Source organism: Salvelinus fontinalis, chromosome 36, assembly GCF_029448725.1.
Source record: "Salvelinus fontinalis isolate EN_2023a chromosome 36, ASM2944872v1, whole genome shotgun sequence".
NCBI classification, from domain to species: Eukaryota; Metazoa; Chordata; class Actinopteri; order Salmoniformes; family Salmonidae; genus Salvelinus; species Salvelinus fontinalis.
Window position 1 is genome coordinate 13,090,645 of NC_074700.1, and position 17,633 is coordinate 13,108,277.

The following is a 17,633-nucleotide window of genomic DNA, read 5'->3' on the forward strand; positions in this document are numbered from 1 at the left end:
ATATTTATGAAGTCCAATAATCAAACATGTACGACAGCGTTAACCCTTGTTTATTAAGGCAATGTAGTTCTAGTTCCTAATGGCTTGAGGGTGGGACAGAGCTAAAACAGATGTTTGGACACTGCTTGTGAGCTCAGAAATGCTTAGTGTGCTGTGACAGTCTTTGAAGTGTAGTAATAATACATTGTGTTAATTTGTTAACCCAATACACAGTATAGAGCCCACTGAAAAACATACCAACAATGTCAGTAATAATCTCAGCAATGGTGTCAACACTGTCCACTTCCTGCCTTAGTGTCCTCATGTCACTAGTCTTGGGTAGATTTACTCTACATTGCAGAGAAATGGAATCCTCTGTCTTACAGTCCATTCCTATATTACAAGCATTGTTTCCTTTGAGTGTCAGTCCGTCAGCGTGACCAGATTCTATTGACACTTTCCAGCCCGACTAGTCTCACAACCTGCAGCTCATTCCTCCAGTCACAGTGATGGTCTCTCCAGTGATGTAGGACGCGTCCTTAGAGCACAGGAAGGCGATCACTCCACCGATCTCCTCTGGCTCCCCAACCCTGGGAGAATAATACACAAGTAACAAATCAAACAGACCACCATGGTGAACATGCATAAGGACAGCCAAATACAGATATGACGTCAACAACACGTCTTTCAATGTTACACAAGCAAATTCCACCAATTCAGTCACAATGGGTCAGACACATTTGTGGACACACTATATAAAAACAATAACACTTGAGGGTAAGAATGTACCCTAAACTAAACGATGTACCCTAAGAATGAAGTTGAAGGCAACCTTTTAATGCTAAGCTGCTTCTTGAACTCGTCCACAATGTCTTCGTCCTGCCACAACTGAGAGCGAATAAGAACACAGCATGATCAAAAACTCCCTTTGTATGAATGATAGGAAAACAACAGCTAAAAGAGTGATAGAAATAGAGGGTAAGCAAAGATGAAAAGAGTAAACTGGTAAAGATGACAATAGAAAGGGAGGGGATCCTCACTGCTTGGCTGAAGCGGGTCTTGATGACGCCGGGGGCCACACAGTTGACCCGGATGTGGCTCTGGGCCAGTTCAGGGGCCAAGGCTCTGGTTAGTCCTAATAGGGCCGTCTTACTCACACTGTAAGGACCCAGGGCCTGGGGGGGGATCAAAGGTCATGTTGAACAAATATTTCTTCATACTAATGTAAATTGATCTAATGTAACACTACACAGAAAAACTAATTCTGAGATGATCGACCCGAGAGCCATTCAGAGGGAAAATCGGAGGCACTTACCTGCATAGGCTGGTAGCCGGCGACAGAGGACACAAACACAACACTCCCGCCCCTGGAAAACACATACATTGTAATTGGTATAGTTCACAAAACTCCTTCCTACTTCATTATTTATATCTTCTCTCTCTCTCACCCCCTCTTCTCCATGTGAGGCACCACCAGTTGGGTCATAAGAAAGGCTGCCTTAACATTCACATCCAGGATCTGCGTGGAGGTGAAAAGTACAGCATTAGAGCATGTAAACAAAGCATCTATGTTAAACCAACCAATGAATACTTAAGCATCTATGTGAATGTGTGTAACCTTTATTTAACTAGGCAAGTCAGTTGAGAACAAATTCTTATTTACAATGACGGCATACACCAGGGCCAAACCCGGACGACGCTGGGCCAATTGTGCGCCGCCCTATGGGACTCCCAATCATGGCCGGATGTGATGCAGCCTGGATTTGGACCAGGTACTGCAGTGACGTCTCTTGCACTGAGATGCAGTGTCTTAGACCGCTGCGCCACTCGGGAGGCCGACCCGGTTAAACCAACCAATGAATACTTAAGCATCTATGTGAAACCTACATACACCTCAGCCAAATACATTTGAACTCAGTTTTTCAGAATTCCTGACATTTAATTTGAGTAAGAATTCCCTGTCTTAGGTCAGTTAAGATCACAACTTTATTGTAATAATGTAGAGTGATTTATTTAAGCTTTTATTTCTTTAATCACATTCCCAGTGGGTCAGAAGTTTACATACACTCAATTAGTATTTGGTAGCATTGCCTTTAAAGTGTTTAACTTGGGTAAAACGTTTCGGGTAGCCTTCCACAAGCTTCCCACAATAAATTGGGTGAATTTTGGCCCATTCCTCCTGACAGAGCTGGTGTAACTGAGTCAGGTTTGTAGGCCTCCTTGCTCGCCAAGCTTTTTCAGTTCTGCCCACAAATGTTCTATTTGATTGAGGTCAGTGCTTTGTGATGGCCACTCCAATACCTTGACTTTGTTGTCCTTAAGCAATTTTGCCACTACTTTGGAAGTATGCTTGGGGTCATTGTCCATTTGGAAAACCAATTTGCGACCAAGCTTTAACTTCCTGACTGATGTCTTGATGTTGCTTAAATATATCCACATAATTTTCCCTTCCTCATGATGCCATCAATTTTGTGAAATGCACCAGTCCCTCCTGCCTGCAAAGCACCCCCACAACATGATGCTGCCACCCCCGTGCTTCACGGTTGGGATGGTATTCTTCGGCTTGCAAGCCTCCCCGTTTTTTCCTCCAAACATAACGATGGTCATTATGGCCAAACAGTTCTATTTGTTTCATCAGACCAGAGGACATTTCTCCTAAAAGTACGATCTTTGTCCCCATGTGCAGTTTCAAACTGTAGTCTGGCTTTTTTATGGCGGTTTTGGAGCAGTGGCGTCTTCCTTGCTGAGCGGCCTTTCAGGTTATGTCGATATAGGACTCATTTTACTGTGGATATAGATAGTTTTGTACCCGTTTCCTGCAGTATCTTCACAAGGTCCTTTGCTGTTGTTCTGGGATTGATTTGCACTTTTCGCACCAAAGTACGTTCATCTCTAGGAGACAGAACGTGTCTCTTTCCTGAGATGTATGATGGCTGCGTGGTCCCATGCTGTTTATACTTGCATACTATTGTTTGTACAGATGAACGTGGTACCTTCAGGCGTTTGGAAATTGCTCCCAAAGATGAACCAGACTTGTGGAGGTCTACAATTTTTTTTCTGAGGTCTTGGCTAATTTCTTTTGATTTTCCCATGATGTCAAGCAAAGAGGCACTGAGTTTGAAGGTAGGCTTTGAAATACATCCACAGGTAAACCTCCAATTGACTCAAATGATGTCAATTAGCCTATCAGAAGCTTCTACAGACATTACATAATTTTCTGGAATTTTCCAAGCTGTTTAAAGGCACAGTCAACTTCTGATCCACTGGAATTGTCATACAGTGAATTATAAGTGAAATAATCTGTCTGTAAACAATTGTTGGAAAAATGACTTGTCATGCACAAAGTAGATGTCCTAACCAACTTGCCAAAACTATAGTTTGTTAACAAGAAATGTGTGGAGGGGTTGAAAAACGAGTTTTAATGACTCCAACCTAAGTGTATGTAAACTTCTGACTTCAAATGTATTGTAATGAAACAGCAGGAGGCAGGTCTCGAACTCTCGACCTTCTAGCCCGAGGTCCGGCACGCTATCGACTGTGCCGCAAAAGCATGCTCGTGCGCCAGAGTCGATTTCCGCGCTTATAAACCCAGGGTCGTTACAGTATGTTAAACCAACCAATGAATACTTATTATCACATAGTTATTACACAACTTACTGAATACTTCAAATAACTTGTTACATTAAACTAAGGGAAATTTGGTACTGTTAGACATGTAACATATTTCCATTGCATCAAGGCATCAGTATATGGGACAGATTATAGGTCCAGTTGCTTTTCAAAACATTTGTAAGATGCTTGGACGCATAACGCACCTTATCCCAGACTGCTGCTGTGGAGTCCATGATGTTTCCAAAGAAAGGGTTGACTGCTGCGTTCGAGACCAGGATGTCTATACCTCCACAATGTTCCACTGTCTAAACAGAATGGAAAATAATAACACTGACATTCTGTAAGGGCATGTGACTGATGGATGTTTCTGTGACCCTGTGTCAAGAAGTGGAAACTACAGTATCGGTGACGTACTGGAATGTCACTGTGGTGAAGTTGAGTGTGATGGTGGTCACATAATTTGAAGGTGTATAATTTGAATATGATATTGTCACATGTTCATCAACTGATGTCTACTCTGTGTGCACCTGCTAGAATAGGAGCAAAATGTATTGGCTTTTTCTTTACCATGTTAACCAGTTTTTCTCTGTCTTCACTTTTCCCAACGTTGCAAGTCGTCCCGGTCACTTGTATCTTCTCACTCTGCAGTAGTGCCACGGCCTTGTCCACGTTGGACTGACGTCTGCTGCTCACCACAACGTGAGCCCCTCTCTGACCGAGAGCCTGAGCTGCAGCCAGACCAATTCTGGAAGAGAAGAAGAAGACACAGTCAGTAGGAGAAGGATGATATATAGGGCCCAGAGCTTTCCCTGACTGTGTGGCCTGACCAGGAAAAACTCTGGCCCCTATTCTCTAGACACTTGTTATGGCTTATAGGCTAACTAGGTGCCCATAGTTTTTCCAGGTCAGGCTAAGCGGTCAGGAAAATCTCATCATAGGACCATAGAGCAGGAGAGCAATTCACTATAAACAAATTAAATATATCCACAGCAAAACAGTAGGCACAGCTATTCCTTACCCATCAGTGGAGGCAGTCACTATGGCAACCTTCCCTGCAAGACTGCTTTGAGACCCGGCAAGACTGCCCCCAGACATCTTTCTTGTTTGACCTGCGACAGGATTGGTCAAAAGGCACCTGCTAACAAAACACCTCAGCATTACCTGGAAAGAGAGAAGGTTTCTCAATGCACACACATACAGTAGACACATGCAGGTGCTAACCCACAAGTGAACCTTTCAAAACATTATGCCTTAGTTACTAGGTCCCTTAGTTATTGCATTGCTTTATCCATGATGTCTTTATATGCCTCATTGTGACTATCAGTGTCTAGACCTCGGTTATGAAGAGCAGAAATGAGGTGAAAGTTGAATTGTGCAAGAATACAAGTAGTACAGTGTTATGTTGAATTCAAAATGCAATGATATGACCTTACCTTTGCCCTTCTGATCAATAACGGCTACATGTAACACCAATAATCAAGGTTTGGCGTACTGTTGGTTTACAAATTGTAAGCTCAAAGTACCTCTGTGCAAAGTCCTTTACGTCTAGTGACAGAAGACAGGAACAAAAACACGAGTTTACAGACGACATTTCCGGTACTTTTCCAAAGTAAAAGTCCTATCCTGGGTGTACTGCTTTATTTACAACTGCGTCTATTGATATTGCGCCTGTACTGTCGTCTATACGGCAGCCTATACTCCATTCAAACAGAATCCAAAAAACCCGCAGCAAAGCAAATAGCATATAACAATTTATTGCGTTTACCATCTACTTACATTAAACGTAATTAGTTGGTTACAGCATCTCTCCTTGCCAGATAAAAATAGCCCAGATTGAACTATCTGTGTATGTGAAAGCACCTTACCCAGAGTCTCCCGAGTGAAGTGCTGAAGGCGGAGCTGTAATATTCGGTTTCTCCATCCTCAAAAATGTGCGCTTTACCGCAAGAGGGTCGTATCCAATTACGTAGTCCTTCTCCGGAGGGAGACATACGAGAAAAACCTCGTTTGCCACGAATTCCCTCAACTGAAATAAAGGAACGCTCGATAGCTATCTTTCTTTTCTCGAGTATTGCATGAAATGTTTCTATTTCATCAAGGGTAAGTACGCTAGCGAACAAAACAACAAGTGAGTGTCATTTGAATGCAGACTGAAGTTTGCTTGTTAGCGAACTGATTTCATGTGCCCTTTTGTTTTGCCCATTGGCTATAAACTAGCTAGCAGTGTACGTTACAGTAACAAGCTAGCCTCCGCTCCATCGATTTAGATACTTGGATAATGTGGGCCAAATTGGGAGCTAACAAAATATTGAATATTATTTCATTTTTATTTTTTCAGCGATCGGGTGAGCTGCTTGCTAACTTTAAGGGGCTAGCTAACGTTTGTTAGCAAATATTTACGTCATCTGAGTCAATCAATGCCATGGTCTAAAATTTCGTCCTGGCTGACTGATCCCACTGCCTGGTAACTTGATATCCAACCTCTGAGTTTTATGTTGTCAATTAAGTTTTTACAGAATAATAATTGCCACCATTATTTGATATACATTTTTCGAATAACGCTTGGTACATATTTTGAATGCTTGCATTTTAACTGTACATCTGTCATTGGGGTAGCATTTGCAGGATGAAATCTCTTGAGATGCTTGTCCAAAGGGGAAAAAACTAAACAAACAATACTTAGTAACAAGAATAATATGCCAACTATTGTCTAATAATAATACCAATGAAATAATAATATATATTTTTAAGTACATTAACAGCATAGCAAGTTGTTGTACAGCTACTAAAGGTCCTACAACTAATAAAAACTAATGCTACAACTAATAATAAAACTAAGTGTATTTAATACATACAGTACATACATATTTACAAATATATTAACAATAACATCTTAATATTTGACAAAGGGGCTTTCTGAAATTCACTGTGATTTTAATGCTCTGATTTCTATAGGTAAATTATTCCTGTCAGTTGAGCCTTTTTATCTGAAGGATCTTACTCCGTGATATACCCTTGGAGTTTGTAATTGCTACTGTTTGTCGAAAGCAGTTGTGAGTCTTGTAAATCATGGGTGTGTGACCACAACATGGGATATGGTAAGAAGATAGAAGTTATGAATTGGCTCTAAATACAAGTGGTAGACGTTGACATCCTCTAAGAATCTAGACTATGTTGTTTACAAAGTGAGAACAACGCTAACGATTTCATCATCATGTCCCTGACTAGGATTCTCCTTCAGTGGAATCAGGAGCGTGATATGATGATTGCATCACAATCCGGTCGAACTGGCTTTTCTAATCTTAATCTCAAGAACGGTCGACAACACTGAGCCAAGAAGAAGCAGTTCAATCATGCCCTCAACACAGAAGAACCCTATGGGCGTTGGTGAGTGAAGAAGGCAGGACATCTCGCAGCCTTGAAGGAGGCTGGTGGTGTTGCCCTTGAACACAACTCGGATCGTGTGTTTGGACTCCGCAGCAGTCTGCAGTTCACCTCTTGGTTCTAGATGGAGGACTCTGTGTGTTTGTGAGCCTGACCTAACGTCCTGACGGGTGCATTGTCTGAGGAAGAGTAAATATGTCCCTCTCTGTGAGTACCAATCGTGTGTGTGTGTGTGTGTGTGCACGCACATTTTGTATGAGATATGGTGGGTAAGCAGGCACTGATGACAGGAGCCCAACTGGTGACATGGCACTAAAGTTATTTTTCAAACCAGGGCCATGTTTGAATACTTAAAAAATGCATCATCCTTCTTTGGGAGAATCACTGATATGACATAACTGGATCAGTGAAAGGCCATTGGCTGAAGTGAACCTTTTTGTTGTCCCCATCCAATACTCTCAAATCAGTGATTACATCATTCAGGGAAGGGAGGGAATGAAGGATGCGGGTTTTAAGTAGTTGAACATTGCCCTGGATTCCATCCACTGTTTCCAGCAGGCACGTTTCAGAGTAGAGCTAGTAGTGCAAAACGTTTTGCAACTGAAAACAGCACGCTGTGTTCTAATAGGACAAGATTGGACACTTTGATTTTTTTTATTTTTTTTTATTTTTTTTACATTTCCTTCATACTGAACGCAGCTCAGGGCTCAGCTTGTCTCTAAAGCCAATCCCCAGGGGGTTAGGGTTTTGAAAAGGAGAAGATGAGAGGAGGCCCATGGGACGGCAATTAAACCCCAAACTAGGGACAGATGTTGCCCCCCCCCCTCCCTCTCTTGCTCCCTCCCTCATCCCTCTCTTTTCTCATTACCATTTACTCCTCTTGTCTTTTCAATCATTCCTCCCTCTGACTCGTTTCTACTCACCCTAAAAGTACTGTGTGTAGTAACTAAGTATATAGTGATTCAGCACTTATATCATTATGTGTTTAGTCATGATGGGACTCTGAATGTGTTCTCTCTCTTTCTCGCCACCACACTGTTTTTGTTTAGCTCCTCCCTCTTGATCTTTAGCTCTTCTATTCACTTACACCGTTATACAATCAGCTATTCTCAATCTCTTTCTTGGCATCGAGTCAATGCATTTGTCTGTGTGCAGTCCTGTCAGTATGTAGATGTGTGACGTTAGGCTGTCTCTGTGTGTGCAGTCCTGTCAGTAGGTAAATGTGTGACGTTAGGCTGTCTCTGTGTGTGCAGTCCTGTCAGTATGTAGATGTGTGACGTTAGGCTGTCTCTGTGTGTGCAGTCCTGTCAGTAGGTAAATGTGTGATGTTAGGCTGTCTCTGTGTGTGCAGTCCTGTCAGTAGGTAAATGTGTGATGTTAGGCTGTCTCTGTGTGTGCAGTCCTGTCAGTATGTAGATGTGGGACGTTAGGCTGTCTCTGTGTGTGCAGTCCTGTCAGTAGGTAAATGTGTGACGTTAGGCTGTCTCTGTGTGTGCAGTCCTGTCAGTATGTAGATGTGGGACGTTAGGCTGTCTCTGTGTGTGCAGTCCTGTCAGTAGGTAAATGTGTGACGTTAGGCTGTCTCTGTGTGTGCAGTCTTGTCAGTATGTAGATGTGTGACGTTAGGCTGTCTCTGTGTGTGCAGTTCTGTCATCACTGCCCCCTATGACTAGTGTCCAATGTTTTTCCTGACCACGTGACTTCACTAGGAAAAACTCTGGATTAATGCTGGGATAGTGATGGGTGTTTTGTGGATCTCTTATTTTGGAGTAATTACTGTGTCATAAGTTATTTCTGTGTTACATATGTTTTCCCTGTCCCTCTTCCTCCCTCAGACAGTGCTGGCGAAGGCCCTGTTTGACAATGCAGCAGAGAGCCCTGAGGAGCTGGCCTTCCGGAAGGGGGACATCCTGATGGTTCTAGAACAGGAGCAGGGAGGCGGTCCTGGCTGGTGGCTCTGCTCCCTCCACGGGCGCCAGGGCATCGCCCCCGCCAACCGCCTCCGCCTCCTCCACACCGCCCCGGGGTCTGACCCCCGACCCCCCAGCCGCGCCCCCAGCGAAGACTCCGTGTACCTCTCGCCTGGCCCCCTGGCCTGCACAGCAGTCTCCACGGAGGACATAGGCGGCGTCTACCGCACCCCACCTAGCCTGGGGGAGGCCCTGTACCAGAGCCCAGGGGCGGTGCCTGTCGCCTCTAGACCAGAGGTCCTCCGACAGGCCGAGGTAGGGGGTCGCCCGCGCTCCCGCTCCAGCTCTGGCACACGCCCCCTACCCGATTGGGACGTGGGGGTGACGGGGCGCCCGCGCTCGCCCTCCCTCCGAGGCAGAGATGCAGACTCAGCTGGGACTCTTTACCAGACCCCCTCCATCCCCACACTTCTTGGGCCCCAGCAACACAGATCAGCAGGGGGTCTGACTGGATCCCCTGGCCCAGAGAATGTCTACCTGGCCCCCAGTGGGATGCCCCGGGCTGTGGGTCTAGTTCCAGAGGGGCCAGAGGATGACAACACCTACCTTGTCCCCAGGGAGACTGTAGTGGCTGCAGGCCACTCTGACGGCTGTTACCTGGTCCCCAGAGGTACCGTACTGCCCAGCGAGGAGTTCTACCAGACCCCCACAGGATTGGCAGCAGGGGTGGCCGTGGCGACCCAGGTTACCCCCATCGCTACCAGGATCCTGGAGACTCAGAGCCTCACCCCTTCACAGGTCAACGGGGACAGGGGGGCCCCCCTCAAGCCCCTCACCCCTAGTTCCAAACTGGCACAGGACACCCCTGGGATGATGTACCAGACTCCCACCCATGTGGGAGCAGGGATTCTCAGGACTCCACCCGTCCCTGCACTGGGATCCCCCAAACCTCAGCTGAAAGGCGTGACCCCCAAAACCCCAGGAACCCCCAGAGGTCAGAGTGGTGTGCCCTCCACCACTCCCATCGCCAGGGGGAAGCTAGCTCCGGCTACCCCCGTCAGGGGGTCCCCCTTGCTGGCCAGACCAGGACAGGGACAAGGCAGAGTGCCCAGGTCACCAAACTTTGCCCGTAAGCCCCCTCCTCCAGCCCCTCCAGTGAGGGGGGTCACCAGAAAAGACTTGCCCCAGTCTGGAACCCCTGTGTCCACCTCTAAGCCGGCCCTCTCCACCCCCCAGTTGACTCCTGTACCCTTGCAGCAGGAGAGCAAAGATGGGAGGATGACGTCGGATGAAAAGAAGACGAACGGGCAGAATAAGAAAGGAGAGGGCAGAGAGTATGCAGATCCTGATGACGAGAACCTCGACGAACAGGTGACAGACAATCTCGTCATGACTAGGCCCCAGAGTTATCCCCCGTCAAGTCATGTATTCAGGAAAAACTCCATCCCTAGTTAACCAATGTGAACTATATATCTGACGTTGACCTTGTGCTTCTAACAAGCGCACAACAGTCTTATGACATGCTGTGTTGTGTTGTGCCTGGTCTACTAGGTATATGATACTCCTCCCAGCAGTAGGTGGCAGCGGCCAGCCCCAGCAGCGCTGTGTGACGACGAGAACATCTACAACACCCCCCGCTCCCTCCCGCCACACACTGACCTAGAGTCAGAGGTCAGTCAGGATTCTTCCTCCACAGTGCAGACACCATCTCCCTCTTCTCCAACTCCATTTCTCTCTCTCTCCCCGGCTCTTCTTTCTCTCTTTGTCTTGTTCTCACTCCTCGCTCTCACTTCATCTTTCTCTCTCCCTCTCTCTCCCTCTTTCTGTCTGATTCTCCCTTTCCCCCCTCAGCTCTCAACCTTCCCTCACCTGTTCTTCCCTCCCTTTGCTCCCCCCTCCCCCTCACCCTCTCTTTCTCTGTCCCCCTCTTTCTCTCTCAGCTCAACTTTCCTTCACCTGTTCCTTCCTCCCACAGCCCCTCCCTACGTCTGTCTCTCTCTTTCTCTCTGCCACACCTGTTTCTCTGTCAGCTGCATTCCAGTCTGTCTGATCTGAATACTACTGTTGCTATTTTCTCCCAGTCACACCCAGCTGTCTATACCGCAGTGAGAATGTAATGGCCAGGCTATCCAATCTCCTCCTCTTTTCTCCTCTGTTCTTCTACAACATACATGCATAACAAACAGTACTACTGACTAGGAGCTTAGAATGACTGAATGGAATGACTTGAAAAACAATAACGGTAAAGAAAGACTTGCTATGCGCCATAGACCCACATTGTCCTGGGGACTGATCTAGGTGCCCTTTACACTGGTGCTTTAGACATTAAACTGAGCAATTGGTGTCTGAGCCAGGGGGCAAAACAGAGAGCAATATCCCCAAGAGGAAAGTAGCTCTCCTTCCACCCCTTTCTGTCTTCATCTCCATTTCTCTCTTTCAGGTGTACAATGTTCCCACTATAATACTCAGCACGTCATCAGACCCCCAGCAGCAGACCTACAACGTCCAAGCGTCTGTTACAACTGCTGAATCAGAGGAGGACGTTTACAGCGTTCCCTCCCTTCCTGGCCTACCCCTGGCCCCGGGGGACATGTCCACCATCATCCCACTGGAGGAGACGGAGCACGGCCAGGTCTACTCTGTCCCCGGCCCAGGGAAGAGAGCGCCGCTGGGGCTGGGTGAGGGCAGCGACTTGGGCTCCACCTCCGAGCCGGACTGTGGCATCTACAACATGCCTGCTCTCACCCTTGACGTCTTGCCCTCTTCGGCGATGTCAACGTCGTCTTCCACACATAGGTCATCTGTATCCAGTAATGGGTCTGGTGACATCCAATGGAGAACCTCACTTTCCAGCCTTGTCCAATCGGTGCTGAGCACTGCCTCGGGTGCACCCGCCTCCTCAAGGGACCTGGCTACCTCATTGGCTGAGATCCTGTCCGTCTGGAAGTTGAGTCAACCCAGCGAGGTCCCTCCCTCGCTCCAACTGGCTTGGGCCCGCCTCTCAGATCTACTTCCTGCTTTGTCTGCCGGTGGCCACGCCCCTCCGTCAGACACCCTGCTCTCTATGGTCCAACGGGCGCTGGAGGACTCCACCATCCTGTTACAGACCCAGGGGCGGCCCCGCCTCCCTTCTCAGGACTCCCTGTCCCGGAGACCCCTACCAGCCCTTCCCGTAGCGGAGAACAAACCCGTAGGGAGTGGTATGGGACCACGCAAGAGTAGCTGGATCCAGGAAAGGCCCTTACCCCCGACCCCGCAGCCAGCGTTCCCCCTGCCCCTTGCACAACCCTCCATGACCATGTCCATCACGGTAGGGCAGAGCGATGGAGAGGAAGAGATGGGGAACGAGTACGCTGGGATAGGTCTGACTCCTGCCCCGGCACCACTTCCTGTTGGAGACAGTGTAGGATACGTGAAGCTGCAGGTCAGTTTTCAATCTGCTGGCTTTTGTTTCTCGCTCACCTCTCCCTTGCTGGCACTTGTCTGCATTTTACATTGCGTTTGAGTCATTTTTTACATTGTGTTTTAGGGGGGTTTCAGGATTGTACAATTTGAGGTTAGATGGTTCAGAAGAAACCGCTTTTCTTTAAACAACCTCTACAAATTGTAAAAATACTTCCCCTTTATGCAGACTCATTTATCCAGAGTGACTTCTAATAATCGCTCTTGTATGTTTGCCTCTCTTCTTCCAGTTGTATTATTGGACAGTATCTGCTCTGTGGACCCATGGCTGTGTCTAAAGTGATGTATCTATATTATATTTACAAAAGTATGTGGACACCCCTTCAAATTAGTGGAATCCGCCATTTCAGCCACACCCGTTGCTGACAGGTGTACAAAATTGAGCACACAGCCATGCAATCTCCATAATACAACATTGGCAGTAGAATGGCCTTGCTGAAGAGCTCAGTGAGTTTCAATGTGGCACAGTCATAGGATGCCACCTTTCCAACAAGTCAGTTTGTCAAATTTCTGCCCTGCTAGAGCTGCCCCGGTCAACTGTAAGTGCTGTTATTGTGAAGTGGAAACGTCTAGGAGCAACAACGGCTCAGCCGCGAAGTGGTAGGCCACACAAGCTCACAAAACGGGACCACCGAGTGCTGACGCGCATAGCAACACTCACTACCGAGTTCCAAACTGCCTCTGGAAGCAACGTCAACACGAGAACTGTTAGTCGGGAGCTTCATGAAATGGGTTTCCATGGCCGAGCAGCCGCACACAAGCGTATGATCACTATGCGCAATGCCAAGCGTCGGCTGGAGCGGTGTAAACGCGTTCTCTGGAGTGATGAATCACGCTTCACCATCTGGCAGTTTGATGGACAAATCTGGGTTTGGCGGATGCCAGGTGAACGCTACCTGCCCAAATCCATAGTGCCAACTGTAAAGTTTGATGGAGGAGGAATAATGGTATGGGGCTGTTTTATATTGTTCATACTAGGCCCCTTAGTACCAGTGAAGGGAAATCTTAATGCTACAGCATACAATGACATTCTAGACGATTCTGTGCTTCCAACTTTGTGGCAACAGTTTGGGGAAGGCCCTTTATTGTTTCAGCATGACAATGCCCCTGTGCACAAAGCGAGGTCCATACAGAAATGGTTTGTCGAGATCGGTGTGTAATAACTTGACTGGCCTGCACAGAGCCCTGACCTCAACCCCATCGAACACTGTTGGGATGAATTGGAACACCGACTGCGAGCCAGGCCTAATCACCCAACATCAGTGTCTGACCTCACTAATGCTCTTGCGGCTGAATGGAAGCAAATCCCCACAGCAATGTTCCAACATCTAGTGGAAAGCCTTCCCAGAAGAATGGAGGCTGCAAAGGGGGGACCAACTCCATATATATATAGCAGCAAAGGGGGGACCAACTCCATATTAATCTCAATGATTTTGGAATGAGATGTTCGACGAGCAGGTGTCCACATACTTTTGGTCATGTAGTGTATGTTCACCTTTCCTCCACAGGGAAAGCCAGAGCCTCCCTCAGATGTCCAGACAGAGAATGGGTCAAACCAGACTGTCCACACCACAGAGCCTAGGGTAAGTAACACACACTCACATCTTACGCTCCCAATTGTCACACATATGCTTGTCTCATTCTCACACACTTTGTTTTCACACCAATCACCCCGCACATACACACACACACTCATCCTCTCACATCTTCACACCACATACACAAACTATGGCCTCGGATAAATCATTAATTCTCTCTGTGTATTTACTGATGAGCTTTCTCTGTCCTTCAGTCCAGTGAGTCAACATTGATCTACCTGACTTTAGTTTACATTGACAGTAAATCTGCTCTCTGTACTCCTTTATCCAGTTTCAACCTGCCTGGGTCAACTCAACTTGTTTACCTTTACAGTATCTCTACCTTAATCTCAATGTCTCTCTAGCTTATCTTTCTCTCATTTTTTCTCAGCTTATATTTTTGTAGGTTGCGTCAACTCGTGTCATAGCCACACAACAAGAGGTCATCTGTGGTTCTAAGAACTTGACATAATAGACAGTGGTGGACCATTGCAGAATACATAGCAGTTCCATAAGTGACAATGTTCATCCCTGCCATTACAATGATGGCCCTATCTCACTGTCTTTCCCTCTCTCCCTCCCCCTATGTCTCTAACTCTCCCCCTCCACCTATGTCTCTAACTCTCTCCCCATTTCTCTAACTCTCTCCCTGTCTATCTTCTCTCTTCCTTCTCTGTCTCTCTCTCGCTCCAGTTGAGCCCCTCCCCTCCTCTGCCCATCTCTCTCTCTCTGGAGGACTCTGAGCTGCTGTCCTTCTACTCGTCTCAGAGCCTGTCCCACCTCTCCTGTCTGGCGGACTCCATCGACGTGCTCTTCAACAGTGTGCAGGGGAACCAGCCTCCCCGCGTCTTCGTTTCCCGGGGGAAGAGTTTGATCGTGACGGCGCACAAGCTGGTGTTCATCGGGGACACGCTCTCCCGCCTCCTGACCTCTCCTGACCTCCGGGCAAAGGTCAGCACACATTTCATGCCAAAATGACATGGTCGTGACTCGTGTTCATGAGGGCACACTGTAGCAAAACATTTTACAACAGAAAAAAGAAATGAATGTTACTCATAGGACGAGTTTAGGTAGTCCCTACCTGTTGCAGTCAGTTTTCTTCCATTCAATGCCTAATGAACACGACCCTGCATTTCATTCCAAATGTAGAGTTCGATACGGTAGTCAAACATAAAGAACAGCTTGCAGCAGAATTAATTAGAGATTTAGGTCAAGGTGAAAGGGATTAGGGACATTTAGGTAAGATATTTATTTTGTCTTTCTCTCTCCGTAGGTCACAACCTCAGGGGGGCGTCTGTGTCAGGCCCTGAAGGCCGTCGTCGTGGCTACAAAGGGGGCAGCACAAAACTATCCATCGGTCTCTGCCACCCAGGAAATGGTGGACCGCGTTGCAGAGCTGTCCCAGCATGCCGCTGGATTCTCCAGCCTGCTAAAGCGCCTCGCAGAGATATCTTGACAATATTTCTTCAACTTCTCTTCTTGAAATGCCTTAGTTCAGAGTTTCCCAAGCTCAGTCCTCGGGACCCCAAGGGGTGCACGTTTTTGGTTTTTACCCTAGCACTACACAGCTGATTCAAATAATAAATTAATCATCAAGCTTTGATCATTTTAATCAGCTGTGAAGTGCTAGGGTAAAAACCAAAACGTGCACCCCTCAGGGTCCCGAGGACTGAGTTTGGGAAACGCTGCCTTAATAGTTGTTTCAATGTGTGGTCTTCTTAATTGAGCGGTTTGACGTTGGAAGTAATTGACTTGGAATCATTGATTATCAGTGCGGAAGAAGAACTGAGATCTGTGCCTCAAATTTGTCATTGAGTTAGATTTTGTGTGTGTTGGTTGGGCTTTGTTTTTATACTTACTGACTTCTGTGCTCTTGGTGCCAACTGCCAAGCACAGCTGTCTCGTGTGTCTTGATAACTTATTTGATTGATGGATGTTTGGTTTTGCTCATGTTTGAACCAGGTTTGTGACATTATTGTGTCCCTTTTGGGCCACCATATTATGGGAGACAGCCTAGTTCTGGTCGGTTGCCACACGTTCCTCTTCCTTTGACAACCATTTGTTTTCTTATCTTTGCATCCTTATTTATTCGAAGTAACTCTCCACCCCCCCCCCAAAAAAAAATAGCAAGTGTGCCCACATCCTGTTTGTTGCAATGGAGGAGAACAGGGAGAGCTTGGTGCAGGTGGTGGGTCTGTATATAAATGCTGTGGCAGCATTACTGTGTGTTTCTGCCTGGTGTTGCATTGGAGATTGTGAAAAACTTGTATTATCCAGAGGATGTTGACCATAGGAGCTTGCAAGATGACAAGATGGCTACTCTTTTACCCCTTCAGTTTCCTAGCTTGTAGTCTGGAAGAGGGGGATTGGAAAGAAGGTTATGAGTTCTATGTGGGACTGAGATTGGTTTCAAGTATCCTGTTGTTGGAGTGGTGCAAGAGCGGGCTCAGTCAGGCATGTCCTTTCCCACGGTTGGGCCATCGAGAGGGAAGAACCTGTATGCCAACTTTTACCTGTCTACACCTGTCTCGCTTTTCATTTCTCCCTTTCCTCTCGCTTTCTCACACACATTACACCTTCCGTCACACACCCTCACTTGCCTACACAGTCCCCGGCATGTTGTCCAAATGACGAGAAAGAAAGGGTTGTCTTTTGTCTATGCGGGTGGCTCCTAGACAGACATACTGGTATACTGTTGCCTGTCTGTTTTCTATTCAACTCTATTGTCAGTGCGACCTTGTGAGGAATCCATAGCAGACGTGTGGGTTGCAGACTTGCCAAATGGGCTATTTCTGTAATGTGTGTGTATCTCCATGAAGTTAATATTTGTCACCATTGCCCTCCTTAAGTCAATGCTTAAACTAATCTTCTGTGCCCAAACATTGCCTCCTGTTTCGCCTATCTAGTTACCTATCTAGTTCCCTGTAGCCTCTGATAGGCTAGGTGGAAGTATCGCCATATTGCTTCATGGGCTACTCTTACCCAATCCTCTCAGATCCTAATAATTGCATCGGGGGCTAAGGTATGATTGGGGCGCAGGCTTCTAGGCTTTCCTATTGTTGAAAGACTAATGGCACCCTGCAAAGTCAATGCTGCCACCCTCCCTAGTATTGCTGTCTGACTCTATGCAGTATGTTGGTGATAGGAAGGTCAAATTAACTAATATGCGTCAGTGCCAAAAACAAGTAGGAAGTAGCTTCCTCAAACACTAGTGATTTGCCTTTGAGCTCCCCCTAGTGGAAAGTAGCAGGGTTTCTACAGAATGCTGGCCTGCACAGTAAAGTCAAGTCACATCCATAGCCGGAGGGCCTAATAATAGAAAAGCATCATCATAATTAATAACAATTGTATTTATTTATAATTTTTTCCTAGTGGCTTTGTGATCTGCATGGCTTTAAGTTGCTATATTTGTTATATATGCACATATTTAACCAGGGATGTTTTCACTTCACAACACGAATTCAATTTTACTACAATGTTTGAAAATAGTTGGAGAAGAGCAGTTAGTTTGATTAAGCTAAATTTGTTTTTTGCCTTTTTTTGTACCAGAATGTATTTTTGAAAGCTTTTCGTGTTGTAATTTGTTTTTACACTAAAGTGAATTTGTTGGGATTGACTCAATGGCTATATAAGGCATCTATCCAGTCTAGTTCATGTAAATTGAACACTACAATGATGAGTCATTTGACTCTGTTCCCTTCTAAAATGC

General features: G+C 46.5%; 2 protein-coding genes across 8 annotated transcripts; one reads left to right on the top strand and one right to left on the bottom strand.

Moving 5' to 3' along the window:
* Positions 1-32: 32 nt before the first annotated feature.
* On the bottom strand, positions 33-5,131 carry LOC129835220 (dehydrogenase/reductase SDR family member 4-like). 2 transcript variants are annotated; one of them, XM_055900741.1, is made up of 9 exons: positions 5,025-5,131; positions 4,610-4,752; positions 4,159-4,336; positions 3,795-3,896; positions 1,428-1,498; positions 1,295-1,346; positions 1,020-1,154; positions 788-867; positions 33-569 (listed from the first exon to the last, which is right to left on the bottom strand). In XM_055900741.1, the coding sequence occupies exons 2-9, from the start codon at positions 4,747-4,749 to the stop codon at positions 455-457; spliced, it is 873 nt and encodes a 290-aa protein (XP_055756716.1). In that variant the 5' UTR covers positions 4,750-4,752; positions 5,025-5,131; the 3' UTR covers positions 33-454. The 2 variants fall into 2 exon arrangements, with proteins under 2 accessions (XP_055756716.1, XP_055756717.1); XM_055900742.1 differs by having other exon boundaries at positions 812-867; positions 5,025-5,130.
* Positions 5,132-5,135: 4 nt separating this feature from the next.
* Positions 5,136-16,817, top strand: LOC129835217 (embryonal Fyn-associated substrate-like). 6 transcript variants are annotated; one of them, XM_055900728.1, is made up of 9 exons: positions 5,136-6,055; positions 6,547-6,689; positions 6,820-7,182; positions 8,811-10,256; positions 10,437-10,556; positions 11,326-12,309; positions 13,856-13,930; positions 14,618-14,875; positions 15,198-16,817. In XM_055900728.1, the coding sequence occupies exons 3-9, from the start codon at positions 7,171-7,173 to the stop codon at positions 15,378-15,380; spliced, it is 3,078 nt and encodes a 1,025-aa protein (XP_055756703.1). In that variant the 5' UTR covers positions 5,136-6,055; positions 6,547-6,689; positions 6,820-7,170; the 3' UTR covers positions 15,381-16,817. The 6 variants fall into 6 exon arrangements, with proteins under 6 accessions (XP_055756703.1, XP_055756702.1, XP_055756700.1 ...); XM_055900727.1 differs by having other exon boundaries at positions 5,136-5,691; positions 5,930-6,055; positions 6,547-7,182; XM_055900725.1 differs by having other exon boundaries at positions 6,547-7,182.
* Positions 16,818-17,633: the final 816 nt, after the last annotated feature.

Excerpts from the sequence above, each read along its gene's own strand:
- LOC129835220 (XM_055900741.1), bottom strand. The coding sequence starts at position 4,749 with ATGCTGAGGTGTTTTGTTAGCAGGTGCCTTTTGACCAATCCTGTCGCA. Across the intron at positions 3,897-4,158 it reads GAGAAAAACTGGTTAACATG|ACAGTGGAACATTGTGGAGG; the intron begins GTAAAGAAAAAG and ends CATTCTGTTTAG. Across the intron at positions 868-1,019 it reads AGACCCGCTTCAGCCAAGCA|TTGTGGCAGGACGAAGACAT; the intron begins GTGAGGATCCCC and ends ATTCGCTCTCAG.
- LOC129835217 (XM_055900725.1), top strand. Across the intron at positions 10,257-10,436 it reads ACGAGAACCTCGACGAACAG|GTATATGATACTCCTCCCAG; the intron begins GTGACAGACAAT and ends CTGGTCTACTAG. Across the intron at positions 12,310-13,855 it reads TAGGATACGTGAAGCTGCAG|GGAAAGCCAGAGCCTCCCTC; the intron begins GTCAGTTTTCAA and ends TTTCCTCCACAG.